This window comes from Enoplosus armatus, chromosome 15 (genome assembly GCF_043641665.1).
Source record: "Enoplosus armatus isolate fEnoArm2 chromosome 15, fEnoArm2.hap1, whole genome shotgun sequence".
Classification (NCBI taxonomy): domain Eukaryota; kingdom Metazoa; phylum Chordata; class Actinopteri; order Centrarchiformes; family Enoplosidae; genus Enoplosus; species Enoplosus armatus.
Genome location: NC_092194.1, coordinates 3,317,254 through 3,333,533, shown reverse-complemented (window position 1 = coordinate 3,333,533; position 16,280 = coordinate 3,317,254). Strand labels below are relative to the sequence as shown.

Here is a 16,280-nt window from a genome sequence, read left to right as displayed (position 1 = left end):
CGTGATTTAGCAAAGTAGAAAGCTAACGTGAGCTAACATTAACTTTTTCAACCTAGCTACATCATAAGGCCTCTGGTAAATGTAACGTTAGCCTATACAGTTAGCTTTGCTAGTTACCTGTCTAACGCGACATTTACCAAGTACCAAAGACGGTTAACGTTCAATGTACCTTCGTTTACAGTGAATAACGTTAGCAAATTTATTGGAAAAAAAAGTTCAAATTCGGCGTTTCATTGCTTGTATCGGGGCACTCCAATATCCACAGGCTATAACAGTTAGCTTCCCTCGGTCTCCCGTGGTAACCGTAAACCGGAAGCGTTGGATTTAGGGTCTTTCTGGTAATTGTAGTTTTTCTCTGGAGGTAGACATTCGTTTGAAGAATCGTCACTGCATTATATTATTTAGCCTACTGTAAAAACGTAGTATGTTGACCAATGCAAAACAAAATGCAAACGTGAGTAAAGTGAAGGTATCAAAGTCTTTCTCAAAACGGATTGATTTGTTCTGCTAAAAGTCCATATCATAATTGTATTAATTTTAAATGTGAGTCTGGTAACTAGTGCAACACACAATACAAGAGATTGTCTCAGAATATTTATTTTCCATGTGCAACGGTATTTCCAATAAAAATATACAGGCAAGTTGTTTTCTATCACAAAAGCACCAAAATATATCATGCACATAACTGTCAGTTTACACAAAGACCCATATATCACAAGTGCTCATTTCACTTTGTTTCACATGTGTTCCATGGCTATGACTAAAGTAGAAAATGCAGTACATGTGTGTACTGTATGATGAAAATACTGTACAGTGAAATACTGTTTTAACTGGTTACAAAAACTGAGTGAATCTTAGCTCAAAATCTCACGGTTTAAAAAAAACTTAGTGCATTGAAAATCCTCTTTAATGGCCAGGGCTGCTACCAGAAAACCTTGGTCCAAGACTTGCTAAGGATGCAAAGTACTGAAGCAGTCCAATCACCCCTGAACTCCCTAAACTGTTTTGCCTCTCCCACCAAAACAATTGTACCTGTCTGTTACAAACAAAACCATAATTACCAATCAATGCTGTGCAATAAAGTTGAAATATTTCAGGTATCAAAGAAAAAGATTATAGTAATTCACTGTGAACACTGTAACGCTGCTATGGGCCAAGTGGATCAGGCTTTTTTTTTTTGGTCTTTTCTCTGCGTAATAGTGCTGCAATCAGAGGGGTAACAACAATGCTCTTGTTGTATAAGAGATTAGCTGTTGTGTTATGGTTATGGATGGAAGCTTTGTGTTCTACCAAGAACACAAGAACACTGAGGAAATGCTCTCAGAGCAGTGAATACACAACAAGGATGTGGTACAACACTTTCTCCACCAAAAAAACATTCATAATGAAAGTAGACTTTTAACATGTTACATTTTTTTGAGGTTTACACTTCTATCTATTCTATAACATCCCTAATTATCTTACATAGTTTGAGTCTCAACCCAATGGCTTACACTTTTTGGAGGAACTGTACCTTTTCTTGCAAAAATACAGGTATATGTAAACATTTACACCAGTTATACCTGATTTTACTGTAAGATGTGATAACAGATAGAGCTGAGAATGCAAAATGCAGGGTTATAATACTGCATTATAAATCAATACCATGCAGACCAGACATTTTTACTGAAACATGAAGAGATTTTGAGGGTTACAGATGACTTCGGCTGGTCAAAAAAATTGGATACACTGCTAATCCTATACATGTCTTCTGACATCTTCATCGTTGTTTTTAATACTGCTGTTGGCCCTCAATCAGGTTCACTTTGTCTGAAAGTTCATCAAGTGAACAGACAGTCAAGGAAATAGAATAAAAAAAAGTGTAGATGCAATGTTCATCATGACACTGGGCTTTTATAAAAATATACCTCTACTAATCATCAACAGACACAAACTTTACATTCTGATTCTACTGTCATTAAAAGTACAAATAAGGCCAAATGCTTACAGTAGATGCCCAAGCTAATGCAAATATTTTTAGAGGCACACAATGTACACTCACATAATAATCAAAATTTTAATATCTTATATCAAGTTCAAACTGTAGATCCATCTACGCCTTTCAAGTGAAAAGGATATGTTTTCTGGTCAGCTCCTGGATAGTTGACTGTACTTTTTTCTGGAACACAATCTGAGCTTCACACATGCAGGCATCTTCAGTTATTTCACTTCTCATTTCCTCTGAAAGAATGAGAAAAATATGGAGAAAGTCAAAGCATGTGAGTGGTGTTTCACCATGTTTAGTGTAGCCTCTTTAAAATAGTCAATTTGGCTACTTAGTAGAAAAAAGCAACACAGCCCATCTTATGTTCCTCTTTGTGGATTGACGGCCAACATCTTTTGAAACCCCCAAAGACTTGATGTTGATGTTCAATATGAGAGTATTTCAGAGCTGACAAAATCAGATAAAAGTTATGTGTTGTTTTAAGTAAACATATAAGCATATTGGATATTGATTTAACAATATAGCAGAGATCAGGTACAATCACAATTTTTCTTTTGTGAGTGAAATTAGAAAATGTGTTTAAAAAAACGTTTCAATCACTTCAGCTAGTTAATCACAACCATGGAGTGTTAAGTTACGCAGGTCAGGTGTGGATAGCTTTAAAGAGAACACATGTTAATTATCGTTTGAGCAATATATTCACATACAATAATGACAATCAATAAAAATACAATCAGAAATCACAACAGACAAAAGGCAAATCAATTGCAACCACTTTGTTATTGCAGTTCTCGGTAGGCTCACACCACAACTTCCATTGCCTTAGCAGTCTCTCATTCCTTAAGTCAGCAGCAGCGCAGCACATGTTTATGTCCTATAAACTGTGCTGTAAATGGCTGAATCAGTAGTAGTATTGCTTGTGGTTGGACACAGTAGCTTTGGTTGCAGTCAACTGCAGACTTCTCTCCAACTAAAGAATGCAAAAAAAGAGACATGACAGGTATGATAACTATCAAAATCAAGGTTCACGCATTGTAGCCCTAAATAGACATAGGCAAAGCCCCCTATGAGTGCCATAGGCTTGACCAAACTCCAACCTGGAGCAGTGCACTGAAAGTCACATCTGTGAGCATAGACAATTAGTACTTTATTGTACAGTCTTTATCAACAAAATGGCAGAATGTTGTGTAGGTTGACAGGGTTACAGACCTGCGGTCATAGAATTGGGGTGACAATCCTGAAACTTCATTCTATTTTATACAAGCTACACCCTTAAGGTGAATTTGTGGTTCTCCATTGAGATGTTGCAATTCTTTAACATGGAAGCACAATTGCTACATAGAGGGTCTGGCTGTAGCCAATGCGCACCTCCTCAAAAATGTGAAATGTAATTACACATCATGGCTGTGTGGGCTTCACAACTATAAGGGGAAAAAATGACTTATCTTCACTTTTTCAGTAACGCTAAACTACTTTGTCTTGAAGATATATCACAAAGTATTGAAGTAGTGCTACGGCAATGAAGGGTTTAAATCTAGACTCAACTACAAATCAGTTCTTACACCTAAGGTGTCATTGAAAGGACACTTATGTATGACACTATGACAAAGAAACACACAACAGATCGCCCCTTCAGGGAGCATAGTCCACACACATTTTGGGACAACGGCGACTCCTTCTAGTTAAAAAAACATAACCCTAATCTGGTTAGGTATTGAGTCAACTGAACTGTGCGTATTGTATTTTCCAATATTCCATTGTCCAGATTGATATTGTCAGCATTTAAGAAGATTGCTATAACATCCTGCACTCAGACTGTCCATGTTGCCAGTAATAGCATGGTGGATACCCACCATATGAAGCCAGTTATTCCTCTCTAATCTCTAAATCCCTAAATTAGTGTCCTTGTTTACAGTCAGACCAGCTTCCATACAAAAGGTTAGGCTCATCCTGATTTGCAGACCACACAAATGCAAAGTTCAGTACTACTCAAGTCTATTGACCATTTAAGAGGGCAAAGTCGGGCTGAAATATGATATGATATTGAGGAAATCTACATTGGATTGTGGATCATTAGTAAGCAGACAGACAACATTTGGAAAACTGGCATCTCACCTTAAATCATCTTGCATAGTTTAGGATGTTTTGAGAATGGTTCTTGTCAAGTCAAGCACATGGTCCAACTCGTCTTTGATAAAGCCTCTTCAAGTCATAGGGAAAGAATGTTCAAGGAGCCCTTGGCCAGCTGTTGAAACTTGGTCGCTCATGGTTCCTTTAAGGCCTCATGAAAACCATGTCCATATATGCCACACTTTTTGGTACGTTACTGCCAGTCTGTCAAATTTGATCAGTCAGCCTGAGCTCAACCAGTTTCCCTAGTTGTACAAGACAGCTCACAAGGCAATAATATCAGAGGGTTGGGTGACAAATTCCTGAGGCTAAATATTCAGAATATGGTTTCAATACACAGACACCATTATGTATGTTGAAAAAAATCCAGATCCTTACGTGAGCATGTTTTCTGGTCTGCATTCAACACATATCCCACTCGACACTTGCAGTTGTATGAGTCACCATTGTTGATACAAATATGCTGGCAGTCATGTCCCTGAGCACACGCATCTGAACCTGTAAAGAGAGACACACTTAATTAACTTGGTCTAAGTAGGAGCTCTTAGTTATCATTACTTTAATATTCATGGAACAATGTTTACTTGAAAGGAAGAACTTTCTTACGTGAGCATGTTTTCTGATCCATGTTCAACACGTATCCCACTCGACACTTGCAGATGTATGAATTCCCATTGTTAACACAAATGTGCTGGCAGTCATGTCCCTGGGCACATGCATCCAAACGTGAACCTGGAAAAAATAAAAGCTCACGCCTCGGTGACTTAAGTCTTATGACATCAAACACAATCACTTGGGTATTTGCAGAGCCTTTGGTTACAGTTCCCTTTAAAAGAAATGGATGCCTCAGCCGTATGACCAAACATTCTCATTCATGCTGATCTCAAAAATATTCACAAGAGTTGAGATGTGGTGTGTCCACAAGACAACTCTCCAGTTGCTTTTGGTGCTCTGATGAACCACGCTTTGAAGATCCAAATGTGGTCCTTTGTGGAATATCTGAGGTGCTGGATCACACCACAGACACCAAATATGCATATTGAAACAAATCAGGTGCTTACGTGAGCATGTTTTCCGGTCTGCATTCAATACATATCCCACATGACACTTGCAGATATACGAGTCTTCACTGTTGACACAAATGTGCTGGCAATCATGTCCCTGGGCACATGCATCCAATCCTGAAAAAAAACACTTCCACATCTGACTTAGCCTAACACCATCAGTCAAGAAAGACTGATGGTGTTAGACCTGTTGAGACTAACAAAATTTCCTTTTAACAGAAGGATAATGAAATTCATGTCATGTACTCCATTCCTCTCAGTGCATCAGTCTGAGTTTGTTCACAAGGAGCTAAATGATTCCCAAACCATCACCTAACTTACAAGAGGAGATATGAAGTGCGTCTGAAAGTGGCTTACCCCTTTAAAGCAGTTGTGATAAGCACCAATCAGCCCATTTAAAAAAAGTATTATTATTTTTTACAGTTTCACTGCAGAAAATGACATTCTCTGGAAATCTAATACACTGGCACCAAAGAAGAGAATCATATCTTTTAGAAAGATCTAGGTTCTTACGTGAGCATGTTTTCTGGTCTGCATTCAATACATATCCCATTTGACACTTGCAGACAAACGAGTCATCAGTGCTGACGCAAATATGTTGGCAGTCATGTTCCTGGGCGCATCTATCTGAACCTGAAAAGAAACACTTCTACATTTGATGGGCTCAATTTACATCAATCTAAGAGCCCTTAGTATGATGGGTCATTATGATCAAGCAATTAAAATAACGGTCTCTGAAGCAAATCTGAGATCCAAATCCACAAAAACATCCAGGTGCTTACGTGAGCATGTTTTCTTGTCTGGATTCAAAATATATCCCGCTCGACATTCGCAGCTGTACGAGTCATCACTGTTTATACAAATGTGCTGGCAATCATGTCCATGGGCACAAGGATCAGAACCTGAAAAGAGACATGTCCTCATGTGATATGACATCTCATGACATAATTTAAGCAGGGGAGCCTCTGTCTGGCCATTGTTCCTTTTCCAATTGATGCTACTATCTGTCTCCCAAGTGTCCGACTTATTCAGCCTGACACAAATATCCTGGCAGTCATGTCCCTGGGGATAGGGTATCGAATTTTGAAAAGAGGCACTCCACAGGTACCTGACTTCTAATTACTTCTGTCAAGGAGCACTTGTGGAGCTTTTAATGGGCCACCAATCCCTTTACAATTCATAAACCATACCTCTAGGTCTATCAGTGCAGACCTAGAGGTGTGCAACACTGCACACATGCACATCAAATGTATAAGTAAGATTCAAGTTCTTACGTGAGCATGTTTTCTGATCTGCATTCAAGAGGTATCCCTCATGACACATGCAAAGGTAAGAATCGGCATTTTTGACACAAATATGCTGGCAGTCATGTCCTGGGGTACATGTTTTCGACCCTGAAAAGAGACACTTCCACAGCTAAAATACACAGCTAACTGCTTGGTGATGCTTATGATTGGCCAAAATGTATTAAAAAATGTACAAAGACCATGGCCAAATGCTCAAAGCCTCTTTCTGCATTTAATCAAGTATATACAATAACAACAATAAAGACTGTAGTTAACCACAGACAGCGTACTAGGATATGCATATCAAATCTAATGATAAAGCCCCAGTGCTTACGTGAGCATGTTTTCTGGTCTGCATTCAACACGTATCCCTCATGACACATGCAAAGGTAAGAATCGGCATTTTTGACACAAATATGCTGGCAGTCATGTCCCTGGGCACATGTATTCGAACCTGAAAAGAGACACTTCCACAGCTAAAATACACAGCTAACTTCTTTGGTGAAGCTTATGATTGGCCAAAATGTATTAAAAAATGTACAAAGGCCATGGCCAAATGCTCAAAGCCTCTTTCTGCATTTAATCAAGTATATACAATAACAACAATAAAGACTGTAGTTAACCAAGTGCTTACGTGAGCATGTTTTCTGGTCTGCATTCAACACATATCCCACTTGGCATTTGCAGATGTAAGAGTCATCATTGCTGACACAAATATGTTGGCATTCATGTCCCTGAGCACACGTAGCTGAACCTGAAAAGAGACATTCACACTAGTAACTGACTTAATTGAATTATAGCAATCAAGAAGCCACCAATCGGTTTACATATGACCATGTGCTCTATACTTGTAGGTGCATCAGTCCCAGTCTCCCAACCTCCTGCTCATTCAAAATCTTACTTCCTAATCATTTAGAACAACCTACAACAACTGATGTATGTGGGTCCACGGCACAGTGCCCAAATTAAACTTTTGGAGCAGCACCAATACTTCAAGCAATTTTAATGCACCAGAAAATTGATTCTCTAACATTTATTCAAGTAAAAGACAGACTTTGAGGGAAAACCAAGACACTGAATCCTGACATACATATAAAATTTAAAGTTAAAATTCTGGTTCTTACGTGAGCATGTTTTCTGGTCTGCATTTAACACATATCCTTCGCGGCACATGCAAAGGTATGAATCCCCATTTGTGATACAAATATGCTGGCAGTCATGCCCCTGATCACATGTATCCACACCTGAAAAAAGACACTTCCACAGCTAACACTTCCACCATCAGAACAGGTCAGCATTAACTGAAATAAAATATGACGGCCTTGCCAAATACCTTTTTCTACCTTTAACCAAGCACGTACGTTTCTAAACGTATTTTTTAACCAGCGACACTGCACTAAGGTGCCTGTCCAACAGCAAAACCTTGTAGTTTCTGTATTTCAAGTACTAAAGTAATGATTGTTGTAAACCAAAGACACTGCTCTGAGGCATGCATATTAAATCTCATAAGGCATGTTTGCTGGTCTGCATTTAAAATCCATCCAACTTGACAAAAACATACAATCCAAATCTAATAAAAGGGTAAAGGTGCTTACGTGAGCATGTTTTCTGGTCAGCATTCAATACATATCCCAAATGACACTTGCAGATGTAAGAATCATCAGTGTTTACACAAACATGCTGGCAGTCATTTCCCTGGGCACATGTAGTTAAACCTGAAAACAGACACTCCCACATGTAACACACTCAATCTAATTACATCTGTCAAGCACATATAACTGAGATTTCAATGGGCCACTTTAAACATGCATAATTTGTGGCCATTTGCTCAAACTCCCTGTGCATCAATCCCAGTTTCCTAATTTTATGCTTTTTCAAATAAATATAAGGATTCTTAATAGCTCCAAATAATGGGTTCCACATTTTAGGAAACACCTTTAGGAAACTTGAGACACTGCACCAAGAGATCGACATGAAATCTATTTATAGGGGTTCTTACGTGAGCATGTTTTCTTGTCCGCATTCAACACATATCCTTCGTGACACATACAAAGGTAAGAATCGCCATTTTTGACACAAATATGGTGACAGTCATGTCCCTGGACACATGTATCCAACTCTGAAAAGAGACATTTCTACATGTAAAAAACTGTCTCAACAACCAGTTGTGGTATAGTACTCAGGGCAACCCCATAACAATAGTCACAAGTGCTGATCTGTGCCTGACCCTGGACAAATTCAAGCTGAACTGAGCTTTCACTTTTCAGAATAACCCGAATCCAAGTAGCAACTGCCATAATTGAAGCCAGTGTGGAAGTGCCTTAAGGTGCAGTTCCTTTAATGGCTGCTGTGGTGGCTGTGGTGGCTCCAAGAATACTTCAACAATACCAAAAGACTGGGGAAAACCCCAACCTTTCTGTCATGACAAAAAATGATCTCACCAACTCACAAGCCAATGTATTTCTACAGATTTTGTATAAATACATGATACAAACATGAAGTTCAGGTTCTTACGTGAGCATGTTTTCTGGTCTGCATTCAAAACATATCCAGTTCGACATTTGCAGATGTACGAATTATCAGTGCTGACACAAATATGCTGGCAGTCATGTCCCTGGGAACATGAATCCAAACCTGAAAAGAAAAAACTCCCACATCTGACATGAAACCCTTATTGTGTAACTTAGAGAGCCTATGATTGGCAATTATTACTTTTACAGTTCATATAAACAAGCTACAAGGTGCCCACCGTACAAAGTGCCTCACCAGATCTTGCTATGTACAGTATATGGAGGATACGTTGAAACTTTCAGTCATGCAAAACACATAGGAACTGACCAAAAGATGGATAACATATCTATGAAAAATATCCAGGTCCTTACGTGAACATGTTTTCTGGTCTGCATTCAACACATATCCCTCTTGACATTTGCAGGTGTACGAGTCATCATTGCTGACACAAATATGTTGGCAGTCATGTCCTTGGGCACATGCATCTGAACCTGAGAAGACACACTTTCACATCTAACCAACTAAGTCTAACTACATATGTCAAGAGTCAGTTCCATTTCATACACATGCACGTCACCCTTTAAATGGGCTCCCTATAAGCCAATAGGGCATTGGCTTATAGGGAGCCCATTTAGGGAGCCCTTAAGACTCTAATTAAGCCTTTACTGACCACTCTATGGCCAAATCCCAATTCCCCAATTTGGAGGGCAAGATGACCACTACCCCTCGATCCCCAAAAGGGACACCCTACCCTAGGCCTAGGGAATTGGGATTGGGCCTTTATGTCAGAACAGCCATGTACTTTAGACAATTTCATACAGCTTAATTTAGATTTTTTGGTTCTAAAGTACATAGCCCAAAAGTTGGCAGCAAGAAATAACCCTAATTCCCAGTTCAAAACCCAAGGGCAGTTGGGATGTAGCAGTAATTCTAGCTGACTTACTGAACAATGATAGTCAGTCAAACCTGTGACTTGGAGAGAGGAACTACTTGTCCTTTCGTCCTCTGCTTAAGAGGTGGTCAGACACTCACTGGAGAGACACTCCCACATCTGACGGACATAGTCTTGGGTTCAGTCTAGAGCATGGGCTTGAAAACTAGGCCTTCATCATGTCCTGCTCATTTAATTTGTGCTGAATAGTGTCTGCTCTAATCTATTTAGGGCAACCCAAAACATTAGTAACAAGAGATGGTATGCAGTGTGTCCACAACACAAAATGCCTAACACACTAACAATGTCCACAGACAGCTTCAAAAGCGTATGAACTTGGAATTCCAATATTCTGTCGAAGTCCTTGCATTAAATATTCTGAAAGTTAGACATTTCTACCTCTACTGAAGATTTCCCCATCCAATCCCAAATCATTTGTTGAGCGAGACTCTATCTGAAAATTAAAACTTTTAGATATGTTCAACCTTTTTCAGCAGTAGTTTTCAGATAGTGAATCAAGTAAAAACACAGTGAGATTTTGTGACACTGAGACATTTGGACCAAAACATTAGACAAAAAGATAAAGATTCTTACGTGAGCATGTTTTCTTGTCCGGTTTCAAGATGTAGCCTGCACGACATTTGCAGTCATATGAGTTGCCATTGTTGACACAAATGTGCTGGCAATTGTGTCCCAGAGCACATGCTTCCAAACCTGAAAAGAAACATTCCAATGTCTGATTGGCTTAAGCCTAGTGAAATCAATAATTGTGCGTTATACTTCTGTGTTAGTGAGTTGTAAGTATGTATTGATTAATTGTGCAAGTTTGTAATTCTACAGAGCCATATGCAGGTTAGTTTGCTTGATCTCTGTGCTTCAAATATGGTGATATTATAGTGAATTCATTTTACTGTTTCAGATTTGTTAAGGAGGAGGACGTTACCATTTGACACTACTGGCTTTTGAATTTAAGTCTCCTGAATAACTATCCATCTTAATTTTCCAACACGATATTCCATGCAGTTCAGACCATGCAAGCACAAAATCTACAAAGTCATAATCATTGCATGTCTTTGGTGGTAACATCCCTGTTGTTGTGGATGGACAGAAGTTGGTCTCAGTGAAACACAGAGGCTGGTTGAACTCACACACTAAGGTACAAGATATAAATTTTGAATTTGCATGACATGAAAGATTTTAAGCACAGTGTGCAATAAGTTCAACGCCAGGGAGAAACTTGCATGAATAGCATGGATAACCTTAGCAATTACCTTGCTGGTTTGGGTGGTACCAAAACTTGGAAAGAGAAATTAAAAGGTGACATTCTTAAATAAATGTTTTACTTGTGGACAGTTACTCAAAAGTACTGAGCCGTCGAGAGGTTAGGGTGGGAATTTATATAAATAAATACTTCTGTGTTACCTCGCAATAACTTTTGTTACCTCGCAAAAAGTTTTGCATTCCCCTCCAATAACCTTTGGGTTATCGAGAGTGTTTTACGTCCTCTCAAAATGACTTGTGTTACCATGCAACAAGTTTTTGCATTCCTCTGGTAACCACAGCTGTAGCTCCATGCTTGGCTGTGGGTCCCATACAGTTGAAGCTGTGGCTGGAGCGATGGATACGGTTGTTGCTAGGGACACGGTTACAGTGTGTCTACACCATGGATGCATAAAGAGAACTGGATACAGCGTCGCAGGCAAGGCCCTGTTCATTCCTATGAAAGTTTCTAAGTGGCACATGACGCCAAAAAAGTTCGACTACAGAGTATAAAATTACTACATAGCTTTCGCATAGTGCGGCCCATAGAGCAAGTGCACTAGCGTTTCCTTCAAACTGCCTCCCAACTGCTTGGTCTTGGGCTCACTCACATTAATGACAGTGACAGTGCGTAGGAAAATAATGAGTGAATTTTACAACTTTTAGGACATAATGATTTAAATAAGGGCTATTTAAGTGTTCGTACTGGGAAGCTGACAGCTGAAAATCTGCTGATTTACAGATGTCTCTTTCACAATATAAGTCTATGGAAAAAAGTATTTTTGGGCCAGTGTGCATCATGTGATGGAAGTTATGTCAAATTCACTTCAAAGCCCAGTGCACTTCCTGACTGACCAGACGCCCAGGGTTTGAACCTGTGCTTTTATCAGATATACAGATATGTTACCAAAATATACCACAGGAGTTCAAGAACAGCTTCACCACAATGCTCAGCCAGCCTCCCTCTACGGATCAGAGGGAATGCAAAATGTATTGCAAGATAGCACAACATGATGCCAGGGACTGCCAAAGAATTCAAAGGGAACACAAAACTTATTATGAGAAAACGCAAAAAGTAAAAAGAAATCCCACTGTGACTTTTCGGGGGCTCTGTACAAAATAATTTGACAATTACACTTTTATTTTGAGCCCTTTCAAGTTCTTATTTTCCAAGTTCTGATATCACCAAATGTATCATGGCAATGAGCAGTTGGGCTTGATCAAGCATTCCTGTTGCCTAGCATTTAGTCCTACATTAATTATAAATAAATGTAGAAGAAAATATGTAAACGCTTTACATCATTAGCCGTTTCCTATTTCCCCCGTTTCCATTATTTATGCTAAGCTAAGTTAGCTCCAGCTTCATATTGAGCAGATATAATAAGATATAAGAGTGTTATCAATCTTCTCATCTAACAATCTGCAAGACAGCAAAATGTTGAACTTTTAATTTTTGAACAGGTCTATTGTCTTTTCATTAAAATTAGCACATTTAAAGATAACATATGTTTAAGCAAATGTTTGTGCACTCAGAGGCTAATTCAAGCAATTATAAAAACGTATGTTTTCTTAAAAATGTCTTCAATTCAAAACGCTTCCACTCAAATACATTTTAGTTAAATTTAGTGCAAGCTAATTTAGTTTTTGCCGTGCAGAATGAGTGGATGTTAATGTTCTGTCTAAAATTGCAAAAGCCCAAATTGTAGATCTGGGCAGCTGAGCACGCCTTCGAGTAACTGAGCAGGGCACACGGCATAAGGCAGAAGATGCAACGCAGAATGCAAAGAGCAGCGTGCTCCCTGTGAAAAGTAAAGGCGGCATCATATTAGGGTTTCCACCATTTTAAAGTGTTAAAGGTTGTAGAATTTGCTCTGAATTCGCAGCTCAAACAGTGATCAGAGGTTTGTCTTCTTCTTTAAGTTGGTTAGTACATGACTTATTGTACATGTTTAAAGTTGACTGCATTAACTATTATCACCATCTGCATGGCAAAAGTTAGTGAACACCTTTTTGTGGGAAGTCAAACACAACAAGTAGCAGTAAATCACTGGTTACCTTGCCCTTGTTCCTAAGACCAAAGAAGAGGACTAGTGACTTTAGAATGGAGATTCCCTCTATGGTGCTGCCCATATGATCACAGGTGAAATTTAAAGGACGGATCTGACATACCGTTGTTTCCTTCATTTTCATTATTTATTCCATTACCGTCTTTTCTGCCATCTAGGCCTAGTCCATAACCATCAACTCCGCCATCTAATGGAATATCCGCACTCCCATTATCATCATCCTTACCACACAAGGTTTCCCTAAATTTGGAAGTGAGCTTCTCTATGACACCATAGGTCTCCACATAAAAGACATGGTCATCATGTGGGTGGCTGGCCATGAGGCGGAGGGACATCATATCAGCTCTGTCTACTCCCACTGCATAGATCTCGATCCCAGATGCCCGAGCTGCAGCTGATACGTCCTCCACCTTGTCCTGGGGCCTCCCGTCTGTCACTATGATGGCTACTTTGGCGATATTCGTGGAGCTAGCTCGGGCCCCTGCCGCCGCGGTGAAAGCTTTCTCCATGGCAGTCTTGATGGCCATGCCTGTCATGGTGCCTGACGCGAGGGGCTCAACACGGGCCAGCGCCTGCTTCAGAGCAGACTTGGCAAAATACGTCTTCAGTAGAAACTCAATCTGCACTGTGCTGGCATAATTGACAAGGCCGACCCGTGTGGCATCTGAGCCGATCTCCAAGCTGTCCACCATGTCTTGCAGGAACTCCTTGGCCTTTTCAAACTCAGCAGGTCGTACACTGCGGGAGCTGTCTATAATGAAGACCAAGTCTATAGGCCGATTTCTGCAGTTGGACCTTGTTGCTGTAAAAAAAAAAAGAAAGAAAAAAAGGATATTTTGAATATAAGATGCTCATAACGTTTGAGTGCTACAATTTTAGGAGACCAGAGAAATACTAGAATATCATCACAGCCAATATGTCACCTTCAAATACTGTTGGCTTGAATTTTCCATCAGGTAATAAGCAAACAAGCAAGTAATATTCAGCTTTTATTATTTGAATGGCCCCTCAAAAGGTAGTGCTAACAGATACACTCCCTCAAGTCATTATGGCTCTCATTAGCACTACCAAATCCCCATATTTTGTGTTTTAAGTGTTGATCACTTAAAGGTCAGCACAGTGAGATAGAAATTCTGAATGGGCTGAATACAAGCATACTGCTATAAATGGGAAGTACAGTAAGATTCCAAAAACTTTTCCCAGGAGCTAAAGTTATGCATGAGTTCCAAAAGATTTAATTTTCAACCTCATTATCACTGAACTTTCTTCCTCTTCCGTAGCTGTATCAGAAAAAATAAGCTTAATAAATGAGAAACAAACTTAATGAGACAAATATGTGAGGGGGCAGTGGTGGCTTTTTAAATTTGAATCGTGTATGACACTTCAATTTTCAAATTTGCCAGAAAAGAATGTCCACGACTCCACATCTGTCTTTAGGGAGAACACGTTCGTTATGGCTAAAGTTAAGTACCTGCGCCAAGTCTGATGGATGCAGGAAAGTCCCTCGAGTCTCGAGCAGGCTGCCAGGATGCAAACGGTGCAGCTGTGTGTTGCAGCTGTGAGAGCGGCTGGTGATGGGAGGGCTGGTAGTGATAAAACCTGGAATTAGTGCCACCAGCTTTGCCAAGGGAGAGGGAAAGGGCAGAGGGGAAAACATTAGAGAAGTGGTTTTCAGAATCATCAAAGGCTCCTCGAGCCATCTGTATGAGAAAATACACGATATTACACCTCTTTTTCTTAATCAAAACACAAATGGCAGCTGGAAATGACTCATCTCCTTGCTCAATGTGTACAACATTAAGATTTCATTGTCTCATATTGGCTTATATTGGATTATATCGATGTATCGTTCCAATTATTACATATTTTCACACAAAATTACTACAAAGCATTAATATTCTTCTTGTGCATTACAAAAAGGACAAGGACATTGTGTCAATTCCGGGTACCTGAGTAGAAAAAATAGAAGCAATCTGGCAAATGGGATAGTTGCTGTTGTTATTCGTATGGTTAGAACAGACTATGAGGATTCTGAAAACACCTTTAAAAACAGCAGCAAGTGTTGTTAAGAGATCACAGGTTATGTATGCTTAGCTCTGTGGCTGGAATGTATTGGTAATAGATGACTATTGGCATAAACAGGTGCCTGGTATTATACATTATAATATTATTCATTCAAAATAATAATAATAGGTGAAGTCAGATTTTTTTTTAAAGTGATTAATTGTATGTCAAATTCCTAAATGTGTCAACGACAAAACAAAGTAGAGGGTTACTGCAGGCATCCACAGCAGGTGGATGGATACTGTCAACGAACGTTTGGGACACATAACATCTAGCAACCAACCTGGATCGCCGGTTCTCCCCTGCTTCAGGTCGTTGTTGGCACCTGCCCGGGCACCGTGCTGCTGCTGCTGCTGCACGCCCCGGACTGTGTAATCACCCAGCTGGCCCTCTTGAAACGTTTCAGAACTCGGAAGTTCGTCAGAGGTTTGTTCAATGGACGTGATATCTTCGAAGCGCTGACTGAACCCTGGTGGGACTTGCGGCGACACTCGCGGGACCGAGGGCCTAATTGAGTGGATCTGCCGGTTGCGTGACCCAAAGTGTGAGGAAGCTCCCAGAGTGGCCGGTGCCAGGATGCCAATGAAACAGAGCAGTCCCCACACGGATGAAGTCATGTTGGCTGCGCGCAACTGTCCTTCCCGTCCGCCCTTCGGTCCACTACCACTGCTGACTGCGGCCTATTTATATGATCTCGTCCACGGCCCACAAGGCGTGGGGAGCAAGAGGCCCAATCCAGAGACATGTGGAGGAAGTGAAGGAAGGAGTGCACAAGTGAGGGTGGATTCAGAGCAGCAGAAGTATTACCTTTCTATAATTCCGAGAATGTATTTTATTTGTCCTCGATTTCCAGGATTTAATATATATCATCATCTTATAAAATATGATGCATTGTTCTACATTAAACTACCAAAATGAGTGCATAAAGTAGATAACATGAGTTCCACCTCAACCAGATCAGAGATAATAATCCAATAATATAAC

General features: G+C 39.9%; 1 protein-coding gene across 1 annotated transcript; it reads right to left on the bottom strand.

Moving 5' to 3' along the window:
- Positions 1–1,986: 1,986 nt before the first annotated feature.
- LOC139297872 (matrilin-3-like) lies at positions 1,987–15,913 on the bottom strand. Its single transcript, XM_070920681.1, has 7 exons — positions 15,580–15,913; positions 13,336–14,034; positions 10,501–10,620; positions 5,176–5,295; positions 4,721–4,846; positions 4,493–4,612; positions 1,987–2,220 (listed from the first exon to the last, which is right to left on the bottom strand). The coding sequence occupies exons 1-7, from the start codon at positions 15,911–15,913 to the stop codon at positions 2,102–2,104; spliced, it is 1,638 nt and encodes a 545-aa protein (XP_070776782.1). The 3' UTR covers positions 1,987–2,101.
- Between the last annotated feature and the right edge of the window lie 367 nt (positions 15,914–16,280).